The 18,452-nt window shown below is 43.6% G+C and overlaps 1 protein-coding gene across 4 annotated transcripts in view; it reads right to left on the bottom strand.

Annotated features, from left to right (window-relative positions):
- The window catches only part of LOC137431634 (protein TANC2), a 384,138-nt gene that overhangs the window by 151,648 nt on the left and 214,038 nt on the right, over positions 1-18,452 (bottom strand). For all 4 annotated transcript variants that reach the window (XM_068123171.2, XM_078782260.1, XM_068123170.2 and 1 more), the window contains 2 exons: positions 15,839-16,120; positions 427-575 (listed from right to left, as the gene is read on the bottom strand). In XM_068123171.2, coding sequence (XP_067979272.2) covers positions 427-575; positions 15,839-16,120 — 431 coding nt within the window. The remainder of the gene's footprint in view (positions 1-426; positions 576-15,838; positions 16,121-18,452) is intronic.

Genomic DNA, 18,452 nt, shown 5'->3' with positions numbered 1-18,452 from the left:
TTGACTGTTAGGAGAGTTGTATCCATTCCTGTGTCATTTTGTTTTGATTGTATTCAGGTGCGTGCCTTTGTGTTGCAGTGCTGTGACTTTTGTTGCACCACCCCTTGTGATGTTCATGCTTTTTGCTTTTTTGTGATTGAGGTAACCTCTTGTTTATTGACGTGTTTAGTAAAGATAGCTGAACTTTACCTGTGTTCACATATTTTTAATTTTTGCGTGGAGGATTTCAAGGAGTGTCCTTCTTAAGATTTGATAAGTTTATTTTGCTGTTTAGTTTATATATATATAAACACCAAGGAACAAAAGTATATATCAATCAAGACGTAGTCGTGCTCTCACCCATCATGATGGAAAGACAAAACAGGACAAACAAGAAATGCAAATGTAGTTTTTTGCTGCCCGTACATTTCTTCCTGTGTGACATACCTGTGCGGCTAGGTGAGCAACAGCTCCATCTCGAAGGCGACGTAGCTCTGGTGTGCCAGGGCAGCTGCCACTTGTCACCAGAGTGTTGCAACTACTGATTTTGCTTTGAGAGGGAACAGGGACTGGCTGTGCCAAACGGAGTTCTTCAGCTAGTAAAAAAAATATAAAAAATACAACATTTGCTGGCTGTGGGCACACCTTTATTTGATACGTGTATATAGGCAAGATTTAGTTCAGACCTTTAAAAGGTTGTTCAAAATGTATTCATGTACAGGGGTTTACTTACACCCACCTTGCAAAATATTGCCTCAATGTTTGTGAGAGATAACTCCAAAACATTAATGATAATTATTCACCTCCATTAAATTAATTCTTACATGTGACAGCAAACAACCAAATATAAGTTTTGAACAAGAAGAAAATCACAGAAAATAATTGATACCTCAAAACAAGAGCATTTCCAATGACTGAGCAGAAAATATCGACCACAGTTTAACAAACAGGATTTTTTCTTTTTACAAAAAAAGTTTTTTTAAATGTGGGAGAAACATTAATGATTAAACAAACGTATTTTTGTTGAACAGTATTTCTGTTAACGCATAAACAATAAATGTTCGTACTAAGCAGTAGTCATGAAGGCAAATGCAAGACCAAATAGTGCATTGGAGTCATCAGAATGAACCAGAATAAGCAAAGAGAAAAGATGGAGACATCAGGAGGAACCTGAATAGGATTTGGGTTTCATCCGCGACTCCACTACCCACAACCCCATCCAGGTGCAACCAAACGAATTGTATTTTTGGGGTAGTATTTTGAGAGAGACCTGCGGTGCGGCCCTACGGTGTTCACACATGTCAGATTAACAATGCTGCCTGAGGAGCACAAGCCGGAGGTATGTTCTCCCCCACCCCATTCTCCTGGGGTATGTTCCATTAGCAATATGCTTGCTTGCCAAGCCAGCCGTTCCTTATCTAACGTTTCATTGGAGTGCTAGCTTTAGTGCTTAAGCCACTTGGCAAGTGCTCTTAAAACTTATTGGTAATGGAACACACCCCTGCGCCCTCCTGCTCTGCCACATCCTCCCCCCTCCTGCTTGGTTTCCTGATAGCATGTCTGTTCAAATGTCTTCCGATAATCACTTATTTGCAGCTTATTGCTTAAACCAAGTCTTAAAGTTATTTTTGGTAAGTTTACTATAAATACATGATATCTTCTCCTGAAAAGCAGCAGCAATTGCTTGGCTAGTGGTAAAGACTAAGTCAGTGGGAAAGAAGTTCAGACCATACATAGAAGCTTATAAATGACAAAAAAAAAAAAACCTTGGTGTGTTGGGTTGTTGTTTTCAATCAAGCCATCTTAATACAAAGCTTTTGATTTGGAAAGCGAATTGGTGTAAGGAAGAGACGGACCATGGCTGTTTCGAATGTCAGGTTGTTAGCAAGTGACTGAGATTTATTGTATTTTCTATAAATCTGTGATATGTTATTTTGAGAGAATACAAATCAGAAGTGAACCAGAAAGAACGGTTGCCAGTTTTTGGGAATAGCGTAATAAGTGTCAAGTGAAGCAAATACATCCAGGGTATTTGAAAGAATCTAGTTACAAATGAAAACCAATTGTTTGGGGTTCATCAGTGATGAGAAGATAGAATCAAATTAGATACTTTCATGCCAAGTGTTGAATATGGAGTTAATGATGTCAGACTTTACAATGGATGTGAAAATTTCAGCAAAGTAAGGAAAACAGAGAGAAATGCATATAAAAAGGAAGCACTGTATCACCTGGGTGTGACAATCTCACACGATCTTTGATGGCATAAGCACTGCCAGAACATTATACATTAGGAAAACCACACTCTTGGACGGCTTGCAGAACTTTGTCTCCTTGCCCTAAGGAAGTTAAAATAAGAGCCTACCAAGCTCTGGTACACCTTCTGTTACGGGGTCCTCCCCTATCCCCTGGTCTCGGTAAACCTCCGAACCCCAAGAGGGTCCCCGGCAGAAAGATATGTTATCCTTATTTGAAATCAATCAAATCAATAATGAAACCACACCAAGGGTTATGAACAAACAATAATATATTATAAATAACACCGGAATCACTACACAAATAATAATAGCAATTCGCCCTACAATCACTATTTTAAGATGGTACCACCTTATCTAGTCCTTTAACCCAAACTCACAGCACTCCCCCCAATGTCTCTGTACCCCTCCAAGGCGAAGTCGATTCGCTCCAGCGATCGTTGGATCAATGTCCGATCACAATCAATTGAGGCATGGACGATCGAAGCAACCCATAGGTCACGTGGTCCAACACCCAGCACAATAGCGGTGGAATGGGAAACCTCCCAGAGAAGTGCTCCGACGTACACGTTTGCGGTTCAATCAGCGAGTCTCCTTATAATCCTCCAAAAGCCACTTTCTGGGACAGCCGTCCCCGGCAACCCACCGGGGAATAATGCCCGGCCGACGTGACAAAAACCTTTTCACTTTTTTTTTTTTTTTGTATACTGAATCGAGGCTCGTGAAAGAGCTAACATTTACTTCACAAACAAATCGACAAATCGACAAGACAAACAAAATACACAAAAAGAGGGAGCGGAAGACAAGATGGGGAGAAAATGGGAAGGACACAAACACAACATCCGAGAGCAGGGAGATGTGTGGAAGGGAGAGGGCCCGGGGGGAGGAGACATGGGAAGGGGGGGGGGGGGGGAGGGAGAAGTATAGCACAAGGACACCAAGGACTTCCAGGACAGAAGTTGGTATTTCAAAAAGCGGAATTGGGGTGAAATTAGCGGGGGTAGAAAATATCAAGGTTTTGGATGGGGGAAGATAAGAGATGGTGGTGAACAGCTGTTTTAAAGACTTGGAAGGTGGAGTGGGATTGAAGAGAGTGAGGGAGTTTGTTCCAGAGGTGGGAGAAAAGAGGACTGAAGGAGTGAAGGTGAGCAGAGAGTCTTGATTTTGGCAGTTTAACCAAAAGAGGGTTGCAGGCAGATCTTGTGTGACCTGCAGGAATATTTGCGGGACAGAGCCCAGAGAGAGCTGGGGGGGCAAGGCCAGAGAGGAGTCGGTAGAAGACGGAAAGACCACCAACCTGCCTGCGGTGAGTGAGTGAGAGGCCCTTGGAGTTAGCTTCATCGCGGGAGATTCCAATGATTCTGAATGCTTTGGTTTCAACAGCGCGAAGGCGAGCTAGGTGTGAGGCAGGAGCACCAGCCCAGAGGGGAGAGCAGTATTCCATTGAGCTGCGGATGAAAGCCTTGTATGTGGTGAGGAGCTCAGGTGTGCCAAGGAAGGACTTCGCACGACGGAGGATGCCCAGTCGGCGACTGGCTTTGGAGGCCAGATTTGAAATGTGGTTTTTCCAGGAAAGATCATGGCAGATAGTGAGACCCAAAAGCTTGAGTGACAGAACTTCTTGGAGAGGATTATTCAGAAAGTGGATGGGAGGGTTGTCCAGTCGGTCTTTTCGAAGAGACATCGTAAGAGTGTGAGATTTGTCAGGATTGAAAGACATGTTCCACTTGTTTGCCCAGTCTGTGATTTTGTCAAGGTCTGCAGAGAGTGAGGAGGCTGCAGACTGCCGATCTGAGGGATGAAGAATGGAGCGACAGAGAGTAGAGTCGTCAGCAAAGAGATAGAGAGGATTTTCAAGAGAGTCAGAGAGATCATTGATGAAGACCAGAAAAAGCACAGGGCCCAGAACACTGCCTTGGGGAACTCCAGCCTGAACAGGAAGAGGAGATGAGAGAAACCCATTCAGGGCCACACGTTGACTACGACCAGAGAGGAAGTCCGCCAGCCATGCGTGGAGATTTCCATGGATACCAAAAGAGGAGAGTTTGGTGAGCAGAGCAGGGTGCCAGACCGTATCGAAGGCACGTGATATGTCAAGGGAGACTGCTCTAATTTCCTGTTTGGCATTGAGGACCTCCATCCATTGTTGAGAAAGCAGAAGCAGCATGTCCAGAGTGGAGTGTCCAGGTCTGAAACCAAATTGATGATCAGAGATCAAGCCATTGGAGAAGAGGAAAGATTTCATATCTGAAGCAATGATGGATTCCATGACTTTGCTGATAATTGGGAGAAGGCTGATTGGTCTGTAGTTGCTGGGATCTGTTTTTGCACCTTTTTTGTGCAAAGCGGTGATGTTGGCAGATTTCCAAGCAGATGGAAGATGACCTTGAGCAAAAGAGAGGGTGAAGAGAACAGAGAGAGGGAGTGAAAGAGCGAAAGAACATGATTTTAGGACCCGTGGGCTGATGCCGTCAGGTCCAGTTGCAGAATCAGAGTCGAGGGTTGACAGAAACTTTTCCACCTTGTCAGGAGGAAAGGACACAGAGTCCAGGAGCAGCTGGGTACGACTGGGTACGGTGGGTACAGAGAGGGATGGGTTTGGGACACAAGATTTAGAGGCAAACACAGAGTTGAGGCATTCAGCTTTTTCACGTGCGGAGTCAGCTGTGTGGCTATTTAAGGTGAGGGAGGGGATGGAGGGGGAACAAACACCAGAAACAGATTTTACCAGACGCCACCAGGATTTGCAAGAGGGAGACAGATAAGAGAGTTCGGTCCTGAGGACGGAGAGATATTGTTTCCTGGCTCTCCTGAGGGTGGACACACACTTGTTTCGGGCTTTGTGAAAGGAAATGAGATTTCCTTCCGTTGGATTTGCTTTCCAGGAGACGAAAGCAAGTTGTTTCTGGGCAATAGCCTCACCACAAGATTCCGTGTACCATGGACGGGAGGAAGGGTATGACAACTGAAGACGAGAAGGGATAAATCTGTGCATGAGAGAGAGCAATTTACTTTGGAAGAATTCCCAGGATGAGTTGATGTCACAGGCAGTAGAGATGGGAGACCAGTCCAGATGATTGATGGCTGCTTGAAGACCGTGCCAGTTGGCCTGAGTGAAATGCCAGACTCGTCGACGCTGAGGAGGCTCTCTGAAAATGGTCAGAGAGATGTCCACTTTAACAAGCACATAATCAGAAGAGCCGATTGGAGCAGAAGAAGAGCAGCAGACATTTTCAGGGAAGTTAGTCATAACCAAGTCCAGAAGAGAAGATTCTCCGTTGACTGAGATCCGGGTTGGGAAATTGACAGATTGTGTCAGTCCCAGTGAGTCACAGAAGTCCTTTGCTAAAGAGCCATGGCTGGTGAGAGAGGTACCCACCCCCAGCCAACTGGCATGGTGACAGTTGAAATCACCACATATGAGGAAGAGTGAGTTGGGATGGGTAGATAGAAGTTGGTCCATATTATCAGACAGCGAGATGTAGATGGAGTCATCACTGTTTGGTGGACGGTACAACACGCATATGAACAAAAGGTGGGAGCGAAGGGGAAGCCGTAGCCAAAGGTATTCCTGGGGGTGAGGTGGAGAGAGGGCAGTGCAGGGCGAGTGAGGAAGAGAGTTTTTTATAAAGATAGCAACCCCACCTCCAGGACGAGGCTCAGGTCTATCATACCGGAGGAGGGAGTAACCTGGGAGAGATACCAAGGAATCAGAGACATCATGAAGGAGGAAGGTTTCTGTTAAGCAGATCACGTCTGGTTTGTCAGAAGCAACCTGTATGGAGAGATCAGTTAAGTTTGAGCGAAGGCCCCGGATGTTTGAGGTCCATACTGTTAAGGAAGAGGAAGGGGGAGCATCGGATACAGAACAGGGGGGGGGGGGGGGGGGGAGCGGTAGGGCAGGATGTGGAAGAGGAGGAAGAGGTAGGGAGAGCTGTTGCAGGTGTGTCAGAGATTACAGAATAGCTTGGAGAAAGGGAAGAATGGAGCAGACAAAAGGTTTGATGGTGTTTGGGTGAGGCGCAGTGAGGTGTTATTTGAGGATGGGGAAGAGTGAGGCAGAAGGTTGAGGAAGATGAAGGTGAAAGTTGGAAGGGGGAAGAAGCGGGGAGGACGCTTTTAGGAGGAGGGGTGAGAGGGGAGTCTAGGAGGGGAGGAGTGAGGGAGAGTCTCGGAGGGGAGGGGTGTGGGGGGAGTTTAGGAGGGAAGGGGCAGGGGGGAGATTTGAAAGGGATGGGTGTTTGGGAAGATTTGGGGGGGAGGGGCAAGGGGGAAGATTCGACAGAGATGGGTGATGGGGAAGATTTGGAGGGGAGGGGTGTGATTGGATTTTGAAAAGTGTACGATTTATGGGAAACGAACATTTATTGCAAAATGAGTTTCTTGAGACATTAGAGTCAAAAATACGTTTGAGGACGCTGAAGGATGGGTGGAGTTCTGGAGAGTTTAGGGAATGAATGAAAGATGCACTGTAAGAGATGGAATTTGAATGAATAGAATTGGTGAGCAAGTCGAAAGCATCCTTTTATAGAAGAAGTAGAAAAAAGTGTTGTAGAATATGACATAATAATAAAGTTCTTCAGGGGACAGATGAAACATGTATTAACAACTTGATCACGTGATCTCGAACAACGTGGTCGAAGAACGAAAGAACAAATAACGAAGAACGAAAGAGCAAAAGAACGAAGAACGAAAGAACAAATAAGAACGCACAAGCGGATAAGAACAGGGAAGGAAAAAAAATTTTGGGATTTTTTTTGGAGATTTTAAAACAAGGGAGTATGGGTGAAAAGACCGTGAAAAACAGAGACCGAAAGTAGTTGCAGCGCGATCGAAGAACCGCTGAGACAAAAAACAAAAGCCTCAAGCCAAGGTCTGAGGACACGGTAGCCTACTAGTACTACACTAGGCCTCAGAATACACGATACGAAAAAACCGACGATTCTGTACACAGGTATGAAAAACCAACACCGAGAAACCTATTAAAGTCACCCCAATAGGTACATGCACCGAAAGAAAGATAAAGATACGACAAAAACACAAATGTGAAAGATCACTTAGCTTCGAAAGCGTGAGCGCATGGAACAGCTTCGAAAAGACGTGACCTCGCCGTGATCTCGCCATGGCGTGTGATCACTGAAGGTAGCGCACGTGGCGAAATGGCGGACGGCTTTCACTCGAGCCGGGGCTTTAAGGCAAGGATACTCCGGAACCTCAAAGCAGATACCCGACTACCCAGGCTCCACAGCACTCCGGCGATATCACCTATCGCACGAACTTCCTTTCAAGGACGCAAAGTTCACTCGCACTGTACGCTCGACCGCTCGGTCCGGAGCTTCCACAAAAACGTCTTTTCACGATCTCCTCAGGCCTCTTCTCCCTCGCTCCCTTTCTCTTCCGGGTCACGATCCGGATTTTCCGGCCACATTTTACCCGGAGCGCTTTTAAACCTTTTAACCACAATAACCCTTACTGAGAACCAACAATAATAATAATACCAACAATAATTAGGGCCGAATCCGTAACACTTCACCTGGAACACCGTGCTTGGAACCCTTGTACCGATTCAGCCATAAATGCCTTGAGCAAGTACACATGACTATCGCCCACTTTTTTATCGTGATTACTGTTGAACCATCTCTGCCTCAACATCAACGCTGGTTTAAAATTTGGGATGAGACTTTACATGGACCTCGACTTCTGGCACAATGCCCAATGTTTTATAAAACCAGTACAATCGAGTTAAAGACTTATTTCCAACCATTATTATACCTGCCACATTATTCAGGAGAAACGATAAATCAACTCAAATATCTCATACCAGGAGCTACAATTGATTGTTTCAACTTTTCATTCTTCCCAAGAACTACAAGCATCTGGAATCTGTTCCCATCCACACCAGTCATTGCACCATCCATTGCAGATTTGCAGGAGTTAGCTCTACCAGTGGTTAGAATGATGTAACCACCTGCTGGCTCCAGGCTGGTTTAAATTAAAAATAAAAAGGTGTATCAAATTAAAGGTATGGCAAAAATATGATCCTCGGATTTTAACTCTATTAATGTATTTCTTCTTTTACTTTCTCCTCTTTTTTTAACTCGTCACTTCCTTACTTTGCACTATCGCTCATTGATGTCATCAGAGTACCTTGCCAGGATAACTTCCTGTGGGAGCTCCTAAAGGCAATTACTTTAAAACATAAGACAAAATCATTGCAGGTATTTTTTTTTAAAATGAAAGAAATATCTATAAATCAATGACAGTCACAACATCGACATTGTGGGATAAACTTCATTCTGACCTTCGGACCAGATCATTCTACTCTGGACATGCTGCTTCTGCTGTATCAACAATCGATGGAAGTCCTCAATGCCAAACAGGAAATCAGAGCTGTCTCCCTTGACATATTTCGTGCCTTCAATACGGTCTGGCATCCCGCTCTACTCACCAAACTCTCCTCCTATGGAGATGGATACCTCCACGCATGGCTTGCAGAAATAAAATCATTTGCAGACATAAAAATCTTGCACAAATCCTTTCTGGTCGCAGTCAACGTGTGGCCCTGAATTCTCTCATCTGTCCAGAGGCCAGAGTTCTCTCATCTCCCCTTCCTGTTCATGCTAGAGTTCCCCAAGGCAGTGTTCTGGGCACTGTGCTTTTTCTGGTCTTCATTAATGATCTCTTCGACTCTCTGGAAAATCCTCTCCATCTCTTTGCTGATGACTCCACTCTCTGCCGCTCCACATATCAACCCTCAGATCAGCAGGCAGCAGCATCTTCACTCTTTGCAGACCTGGACAATATCACAAACTGGTCAAACAAGTGGAACATGTATTTCAATCTTGACAAATCTCACACTCACACTTTGTCTCTCTGAAAAGACCTTCTGGACAACCCTCCAATCTCCTTTCTGAACAATCCTCTTTGAAGAAGTTCTGTCACTCAAGCTTTTGGGTCTCACTATCTGCCATGATTTTTCCTGGGTAAACTACATTTCCAAGTTGGTCTCCAAAGCCAGTTTCCGACTGGGCATCCTCCGTCGTGCGATGTCCTTTCTGGGCACTTCTGAGCAACTCATCACATACAAAGCTTTCATCCACAGCACAATGGAATACTGCTGTCCCCTCTGGGCTGGTGCTTCTGCCTTACACCTAGCTCGGCTTCACACAGCTGAAACCAAAGCATTCAGAATCATTGGAATCTCCCACGATGAAGCCGATTCTGAGGGCCTTTCTCTCTCTCACCGCAGGTAGGTCGGTGATCTTTCTTTCTTCTACCGAGTCCTCTCCGGCCTTGCCCCCCCCTGCTCTGTCTGTGCTCTGTCTGCCAAATATTCCTGCAGGATGCACAAGATCTGACAGCAACCCTCTTCTGGTGAAACTGCCAAAATCAAGACTCTCTTCTCACCTTCACTCTTTCATTCCTTTTTTCTCCCGCCTCTGGAACAAACTCCCACACTCTCTTCAATCCCTCTCCTCCCTCCAGGTCTTTAAAACAGCTGTTCACCACCATCTCTTATCTTCCCCCATCCAAAACCTTGATCTTTTCTACCACCATTAAATCACCTCAAATCCACCTCTTTCAATCCCCAATTTCTTTTCTGAAATTTCTAGTCGTGTTAATTTGCTTTATACCATGTACCCCTCCTACCTCCCCCAGCCCTCCTCCCTCCACAGATCTACTGATGTCCATGTTCTCTACTGTTGTTGTGTTTGTGTGCTTCCCTCTCTCCCCCTCTTGTCTCCTGCTCCCTTCATTGTATGTTTTATGTGTCTGTGCATGTTTTCATGTTCAATGTGTTAGCTCTTACACGAGCCTCGATTCTGTATACAAAAAAAACAAAACTACTTTGATCCATCAATTGTAAATATCCATCATGCAATTGGAGAAACATTCATCAAAGTGAATCATGGAGGTATTCAGCATGGGTATTAAAAGCCCCTACAATCAGTATCTTTTGAGGCCAAATTAGTAACGTTGACAGGAAATCTTAAGAAACCACCAAGAAACAAAGCACGTTAGTTTGGACCTTTGTAAAAGATTCTTATTTTATGGATGAGCCAAAACGTAAATGCAAAATTGTTTGACATAAGAATGTCAATTAATGGAGTCAATATGTGTGTTGAAAGAGCCGATTTGGACAGATTATTTGGCCATTCTCTTGGGCAGTGAGAAAAGTGAAAACTCTGCAGAGTTATTTCAGTGTCCGTTGTTGTATTAACAGGTGACAGCCATATTTATGTTTGACAGCAAATCTACACCCATGTCGGAAATGTGCTCATGTAGGCGAGGTACTGGCCAATGGTAAGAGAACGTGTTAAAAAGAGCAACTCGGATATGAGAATTTGTGAGAAAATGGGAGAATATTGGCTTACAGAATAACGGGAAGGGAAGTTCAACTCAGTACGATAGGACAACGTTGCCGAGGAAACATGATCACATACAGGAGCAAACGTTTTGCAAACCAAAAAACGAAACAATATTTGGAATCGACAACTCGCTGGGATAAATAAAGTTCATTAAACGCAGAGGCATGGTTGAAGAGCGACAATATCCATTTCCAACATGGATATTTTAATTTTAGGCCGAACTTTATATGCTTGGCAGGCAACAAAACCTGGTACATATTAAAATTCCAATCATTACCATGGTGCACAAATTCCTCTGTAATGAATTCCTTCTCGGGCACTGTCAGATTGGTGCTTTGCAGGCGGGGCATTGCATTACAAATCGTGCCATCACATCTCCTTCCATTAAAACTTTCAAATTAATACGAGATGGTGTATTAAGATACGATTTTTAACACCTGAGATCATGTGCCTTACTGTATAGTGGTAGCATTATCTGCGGTTACACTACAACTGCATACTTCCAGAAGTATTTGCATTAGCTCTTCTCAACAACTGAGTATTTCATCTCACTTGTGATGATATCCAGTTACTATTACAATGTATTACATGCATTGCCAAGTGTTCAACATCAACAGAACTGGTCGCACACAAAGGTTTTCTCACTGCCATTTATATATTACTACCCAAAATTAGTCCATTTACATGTGTGGCTTGCTTTAAGAGGGCTACGGTTCGTATGGCAACAAGACTAAACCGCAGATAATGCAACCACCATACGTGAAAATTGCACATATCCTCAGGGAATGCTTCACTCTCCTTTGTAAAAATCGATGCCTTTATCACTGCCCTCGAAGCTATAGGAATTTAATAAAGTAGGCTTTGTCATAATCGATACCGGCTTCGTTCCTTATCATTCTTTGCACTATATACGGCACTCTTGCTCTTCGCACAACTTAACCGTTTCACTCCCCAAACAGTGCATTCATGGCAGAGGACAGCGTGGGTGGTTGTTTGGACAGTCAATATTCTCGGCTTTTCCAGTAACTTCCTCAGCTGCCACGTTTCTTTCTCCTACTATATCTGTTAACAGATCTACTTGATAAACACTGGTAACTGAGAGAAAAAATAAAAATCGGTATGTCCCTTTCCCGATGTTTGATTCTTTTTTTTATCAGAGAAGCAGGCTGGACGAGCTTGTTAAATGAAGAAATGTAAGGGTCTGTATTTTCCACTCACATATACCTGTTCCGTTTAAGCAAGAATTTGACTAACACGAAACCAAAAATCTATATTTCAGGAACTCGAAACACGAAACACCAGCTCCCTTAATAATCATTGAAAAGTCATCATCGTCATTGAGAATGTCAAGTGATTCTTCACCACTGAGTGATAGGGCCAAAAACGACATATAGCATCATATTTCAAAAAGTTGTGGACGAGTTATGACAAAACTAAGTGGACGAGTTGGTTAAGTGACAAGAACAAGCCGATTCGATTTCAGTTCAGGTCCGATTCCAGATTCGGCCTACCGGTGGAATACAATACATAAACTGTTCAGCCTGGCGGAGGTATGCCTCCTACCGAGTGCCGTTCTAGTTGAGTATAGTAGGATTTCTGTAAGATTTGTTAAACAGCCACAAGCTAAATCAAACAAGAAGGCCAATAAACTTTTCAATCCATCTGACTTATCACCATATGTACAACTGCAAAAAACTTATTCCCCCTCTGCAAAGCACCAGGACGAAAGAATGAGGAAATAGTCTTGGTCATTAAGGCTAGTGTCAAACCTCCGACCAGGAACGTTCAAGCTCTCAGTCACGGAGATGCTTCAATGCCTGTCCAGTTCTCAAGACAACACTTCACTCTTAGGACCCAATAGCAGTATTAAAGTAATGGACCACATCGACTGCACCTTGGTGAACATGATCTACAAAATCATGTACATTCTCTGCAAGAACATGTACATCGGTGAGACTGGGTAGTCACTTCCATGAACATTTGCTCAATGCAAGAACAAATGGCACAGACCTCTCCAAGATGATTGCTTTACACTTCAATCTTCCCAGACAATCCTTCAATCACCTGGCAATCTCTGGTGTTTTTCCCCATTTCAGCACCATGGAAAGTCACAAGCATAAAGAGCAAATATACAGGATCGGCTCCCGACTGAATCAACGAGCGCTTTTCATTCATTTAGACGTTCATTTTAATTTTAATTTTTCAATAATTTTCCCCTTTTAATTTCGTTTTACCTATCTTACCTGCGAGCTGTGTAGCCAGGGTTTAATTCTTGACCCGTTAAAAAACTGTCAGATTGGTGATTCATAAGCAGGGTATTGAATCCCAAAGTACACCGTCCCTTGGATAGACGTTAAACTGGGTGTACCATTTCTCAGCAATAGTTAGTGGATGACAACGACAAAGTGGTGTCGTTTGTGAATAGTAGACGAGTTATCGCCAACACCTTGAGAAAATGCCAAAATTCCTGACGAAATAAACTGCAGTGATACATTAGGCCTGGGCAGCCGGTTCATGACAAAGGCTGCGCCAAACTTCTCCCTTGGCAAACCCCACAATAAGGTGGAATTAATAGGTAGTAGTAGTAGTAGTGGTGGTGGTGGTGGTGGTGGTGGTAGTAGTAGTGGTAGTAGTAGTAGTAGTAGTAGTGGTAGTAGTGGTAGTAGTAGTGGTAGTAGTAGTGGTAGTAGTGGTAGTAGTGGTAGTAGTAGTGGTGGTAGTAGTAGTAGTGGTAGTAGTGGTAGTAGTAGTAGTGGTAGTAGTAGTGGTAGTAGTAGTAGTAGTAGTAGTAGTAGTGGTAGTAGTGGTAGTAGTGGTAGTGGTGGTAGTGGTAGTGGTGGTAGTGGTAGTAGTGGTAGTAGTGGTAGTAGTAGTGGTGGTAGTAGTAGTAGTGGTAGTAGTGGTAGTAGTAGTAGTGGTAGTAGTAGTGGTAGTAGTAGTAGTAGTAGTAGTAGTAGTAGTGGTAGTAGTGGTAGTAGTGGTAGTGGTAGTGGTGGTAGTGGTAATAGTAGTAGTGGTGGTAGTAGTAGTGGTGGTAGTAGTAGTGGTGGTAGTAGTAGTGGTGGTAGTAGCAGTGGTGGTAGTAGTAGTGGTGGTAGTGGTGGTAGTGGTAGTAGTGGTAGTAGTAGTAGTAGTAGTAGTAGTAGTAGTATAATAATAATAATAATAATAATAATAATAATAATAATAATAATTCTTTAAGCTTGGAGTTGTATTGCCACTGCAAACACTTAAAATATGATGGAATCATTTTCTCTACTTTTTCAGTCCGATAATGCTCAATCAGTTTGCAAAGTGTCAACAAGCAACACAATGAGCCTCACCAATTCCAATTCCATCATCATCATCATCAACTGTCAAAATTGCCTAGAGACATATTGGTATAGGCTAAGTACCCACCATTTTGGTGGAATGTATTGCCTCATCAACCAATTACATTTGAAGGATTACACAGCCATATTATAAGAACATCAATATGTGTGTTTGATGGGAAATACCAACAAGCTAACAGAAAATAGCCATCTGGCTCTGTAATTCAAGATGCGAAACAATTTAATATTCTTTCCACGTGATTTTACATAAATCCCTTGCTTTCAAGATGGCTGATATTACACAAATAATTTTTGTTGATTGGATAAAAGTGTTCTAGTGGATTTTCTGTACAAGGAATTATAGAAATGCCAGAAAAATGGTCAAAGTGTTTTATGTAAAAAGATATGGACAAACGTCCAAAATATGGCGGCCATTTTGAATTTCAAAATGGCCGCCGCAGACGCCGTTGAAAAAAATGGAACCAACTCTAGTCTTGTTGCCTATGGTATTAGGATGCCAAAAAACCTTGGTTCCACTAGTATAGCAAATTTTGCATCAAAAGTACACAACACCATGTACTATGCTAGAATAAATATTTGGAAATATATTATTTCCATTTCAAAGAAGCTGCTTCAAAATGGGATTATTGGCCAAGCACAATTGAAATCTAAACGAAGATTATGAATCTGTGTCTCTCCTCTCTGTGTGTCTTTTCTCTTTCTCTCTTTCTATCTTTCTCTCCCTCCCTCTCTTTAAGAGTGGGAATTGCAGTGGTTGATTTGCCTTTGCTTTCCCAGTGGTAATTAGGACATTAATTATAAATAATTTAATTTACTGATGTGGGAAAATTACATACCCAGACCAGGAATCGAACCCAGGTCCTCTGGTAAACCGTACCAGTGCTCAGCCACCTGAGCTATCTGGGTGACCCTGAAAAGCATGCAATTTCTTCCCTTTTCCACATATGTCAATTAATTAATTATAATCCTGTTCATTTATATAATTGCGTCTACGCCCCCAGTGGTGTTTATAATAGCGGACACATTTGGAGGAATCGGGTTCGAATCCCGGTCGATCGCTGAATTAACGCCAGGGGGGTTGACTCAGCCTGTCATCCTTCCGAGGTCGGCAAATCGAGTACCAGCTTGCTGGGATGAATGATCCCGGTGTGTACCCCGATCTAGAATAGGTACACCGTATCCCTGCGCATCGTAAGAGCGTGACCGAGGGTTGGCGTCAGGAAGGGCATCCGGCCATAAAAACATTGCCTCAAACAGGGAACCATGATTGTCATGGGGCCCGCAAGGCTAACCCTCGCTATAGCAGGGAAAATTGGCCTTAAAACGAACATTCATTCATTCATACACATTTGGAGGAATACCCACTCGTGATCAGGCCGTTGGTGCTCCTACGGTTGGCAGTGAGTGCCCCGGAAGCATTGACGGAAAGAGAGTGGCAACTATGTGTGTGGGAAAATTGCATGCTTGGTCATGGTTGCCCAGATAGCAGAGCATTGGTATGGTTCGCCAGAGGACCTGGGCTCGATTCCTGGTCTGGATGTGTAATTTTCCCGCATATATGAATTTATTTATAATCCTGTTAATTAAAGTAATTATAAATAATTTGTTCAGGGCGTGAGTGATAACTCGCCTACAATTCACAAAAGGCACCGATGGATCTTTAACCTCCCCAAACTAATGCTAACAGGCAAGACACCCAGCTCAATGTCCATCAGAGGGATGACACATGATAAAATTGGAACCATTTTCGTTCGGAAAACATAAATACTGTATTTGGCATTTGTCTCACAGCAACTAATAAGACAACAAGATTGATGAAAAATGCAGAATATTATTGCTTAATGTGTATTAGTTACTGCATCAAGTGCAATGATAATCCATGTCAGGGTTCTCAACAATGACTTACAGCGCAGTGTGGGTAAGCCCCCACTAGACACGATCTGCCGCATGCGGTTTCCATGGCAGCTGAGAGCAACAAGACGCGAAATGATGGCCGTCTTCCCATAACCCACTTCTCCCAACACAACAGAACCGCGGTTGCACTCGGGGTCAGAGCCTCCCAGCTGGGTGCCGATCTCATGGAAGAGCCAGTCACGACCCACAAACATCGAGTCGGCCGTGACGCTCGGAACCTCAAACAGAAGGGGCTTGAGTACAGATTCAGGGGCTTGGTATGGAGAGAACCGCGCTGTTGGTAGTAAGAAAAAAAAGAAGGCAACAGCATCAAGTGAGTAAAATGAATCAAGCACAAACCCAGCTCAATGGTTGAGAAGAAAAATAAACTGCACAGAAATTTAAAAAATACAATTTTCTTTAATACTTGTAAATTTACAAATGTCTTCCTTCATGCAGGCCACAATTAATATTCTTACACATTTTGTTGCTGTTCAAACTATAAACCAAAAAAACTATGGTGCTCTTCACATTGTAACATTTGCATTAAGCTATGCTACAGTGCCTTCAGAAAGTATTCACACCCTTCGACTTTTTTCACATTTAGTTGTGTTACAGACTAAATTTAAAGTGGATTAAACAGATTTTTTTTGTCACTGATCTACACATAATACCCCATCCCATATCCCAAAGTGGAATTTTCTTTTTAGACATTTTCACAAATCAATTAAAAATGCAAAGCTGAAAAGTCTCGAGTCAATAAGTATTCAACCTCCTTGCTATACCACTCCAAATTGAGTTCAGGTGCATCGAATTCCCTTTCATCATCTTTGAGATGTCTCTACAACTTGACTGGAGTCCACCTATGGCCAATTAAATTGATTGAACAGGATTTAGAAAGAAAAACACCTTTTTATATAAGGTCCACACTTGACATTGCATGTCAGAGCAGAAACTCCATGAAGACCAAGGAATAGTCCGTATAACTCCAAGATAGAATTGTGAGGAGGCATAGATCTGGGGAAGAGAATAAAACAATTTCTGGTGCATAAAAAGTTCCCAAGAGCACAGTGAGCTCCATTATTGGGAAATCAAAAACATATGGAACTACCCAGACTCTTCCTAGAGTTGGCCGTCCAACCAAACTGAGCAACTGGGCAAGAAGGACCTTGGTCAGAGAGGTGAGGAATAATTATAATCCAATGACCACTCTGACAGAATTACAGAGTTCCTTGGTTGAGATGGGAGAACTTGCTGGAAGGACAACTGTCTCTGCAGCACTTCAAAAATCTAGGCTTTATGGGAGAGTGGCCAGACGGAAGCCATGCCTGAGAAACATGCACATGACAGCATACCTGGAATTTTTTTTTTTGGTATACAGACTCGAGGTTCGTGTAAGAGCTAACACATTAAACATGAAAACATGCACAGATACACAAAACACATAATGAAGGGAGCGGGAGACAAGAGGGAGAGAGAGAGGGAAGCACACAAGCACAACAACAGTAAAGAACAGGAAAGTCGGTATATCTGTGGAAGGGAGAGGGCTGGGGGAGGAGGGAGTAGGGGGCACACGGTATAAAGCAAATGAACACTACTAGGAATTTCAGAGAAGAAGTCGGTATTTCAAAAAAGTAGATCTGGGGTGAATTAACGGGGGTAGAAAAGATGAAGGTTTTGGATGGGGGAAGATAAGAGATGGTGGTGAACAGCTGTTTTAAAGACCTGGAAGGAGGAGTGGTATTGAAGAGCGTGAGGGAGTTTGTTCCAGAGGTGGGAGAAAAGAGGAATGAAAGAGTGAAGGTGAGCAGAGAGTCTTGATTTTGGCAGTTTCACCAGAAAGGGTTGCTGGCAGATCTTGTGCGTCCTGCGGGAATATTTGGGGGGGTGGGGGGGGGGCAGAGCACAGACAGAGCAGGGGGAGCAAGTCCGGAGAGGAGTCGGTAGAAGACAGAAAGACCACCAACCTGCCTGCGGTAAGGAAGTGATAGGCCCTCAGAATCGGCTTCATCGCGGGAGATTCCAATGATTCTGAATGCTTTAGTTTCAACCGCGTGAAGCCGAGCTAGATGTGAGGCAGGAGCATCAGCCCAGAGGGGAGAGCAGTATTCCATTGAGCTGCGGATGAAAGCTTTGTATGTGGTGAGGCACGTGCAAAAGGGCACGTGAATGGCTCAGAGCATGAGGCAAAAGTTTATGTGGTTTGATGAGCCGAAAATTTAACTATTTGGCCTGAAGGCAAAGTGCTACATCTGGCAGAAACCGAGCACAGCCCATCACCCATCTAACACCATTAGTACCACGACACATGGGGGAGTCAGCATCATGCTATGGGGATGCTTTTCAGCAGCAGGGACTGAAAGACTTGCAAGGATAAAGGAACAATGAATGGAGCCATATAAAGCCAAATCCATGATGATAACCTGCTCCAGAGTTAAAAAGACCTTAGATCGAAGCGAAGATTTACGTTCCAACAGGACAATGACCCCAAGCATACAGAAAAAAGCAACACTGGAATCGCTTCAGAACAAGAACATGAAAGTCCTTGAGCAGCCCAGCCAAAGCACAGATTTAAATCCCATTGAGAATCTGCGGAAAAACTTGAATACTGTAGTTCACCGACACTC

Source organism: Myxine glutinosa, chromosome 7, assembly GCF_964187855.1.
Source record: "Myxine glutinosa chromosome 7, kmMyxGlut1.1, whole genome shotgun sequence".
Taxonomy (NCBI): domain Eukaryota; kingdom Metazoa; phylum Chordata; class Myxini; order Myxiniformes; family Myxinidae; genus Myxine; species Myxine glutinosa.
Note: the sequence above shows the minus strand (reverse complement) of the source record. Positions and strands in the feature narration are given on the sequence as shown.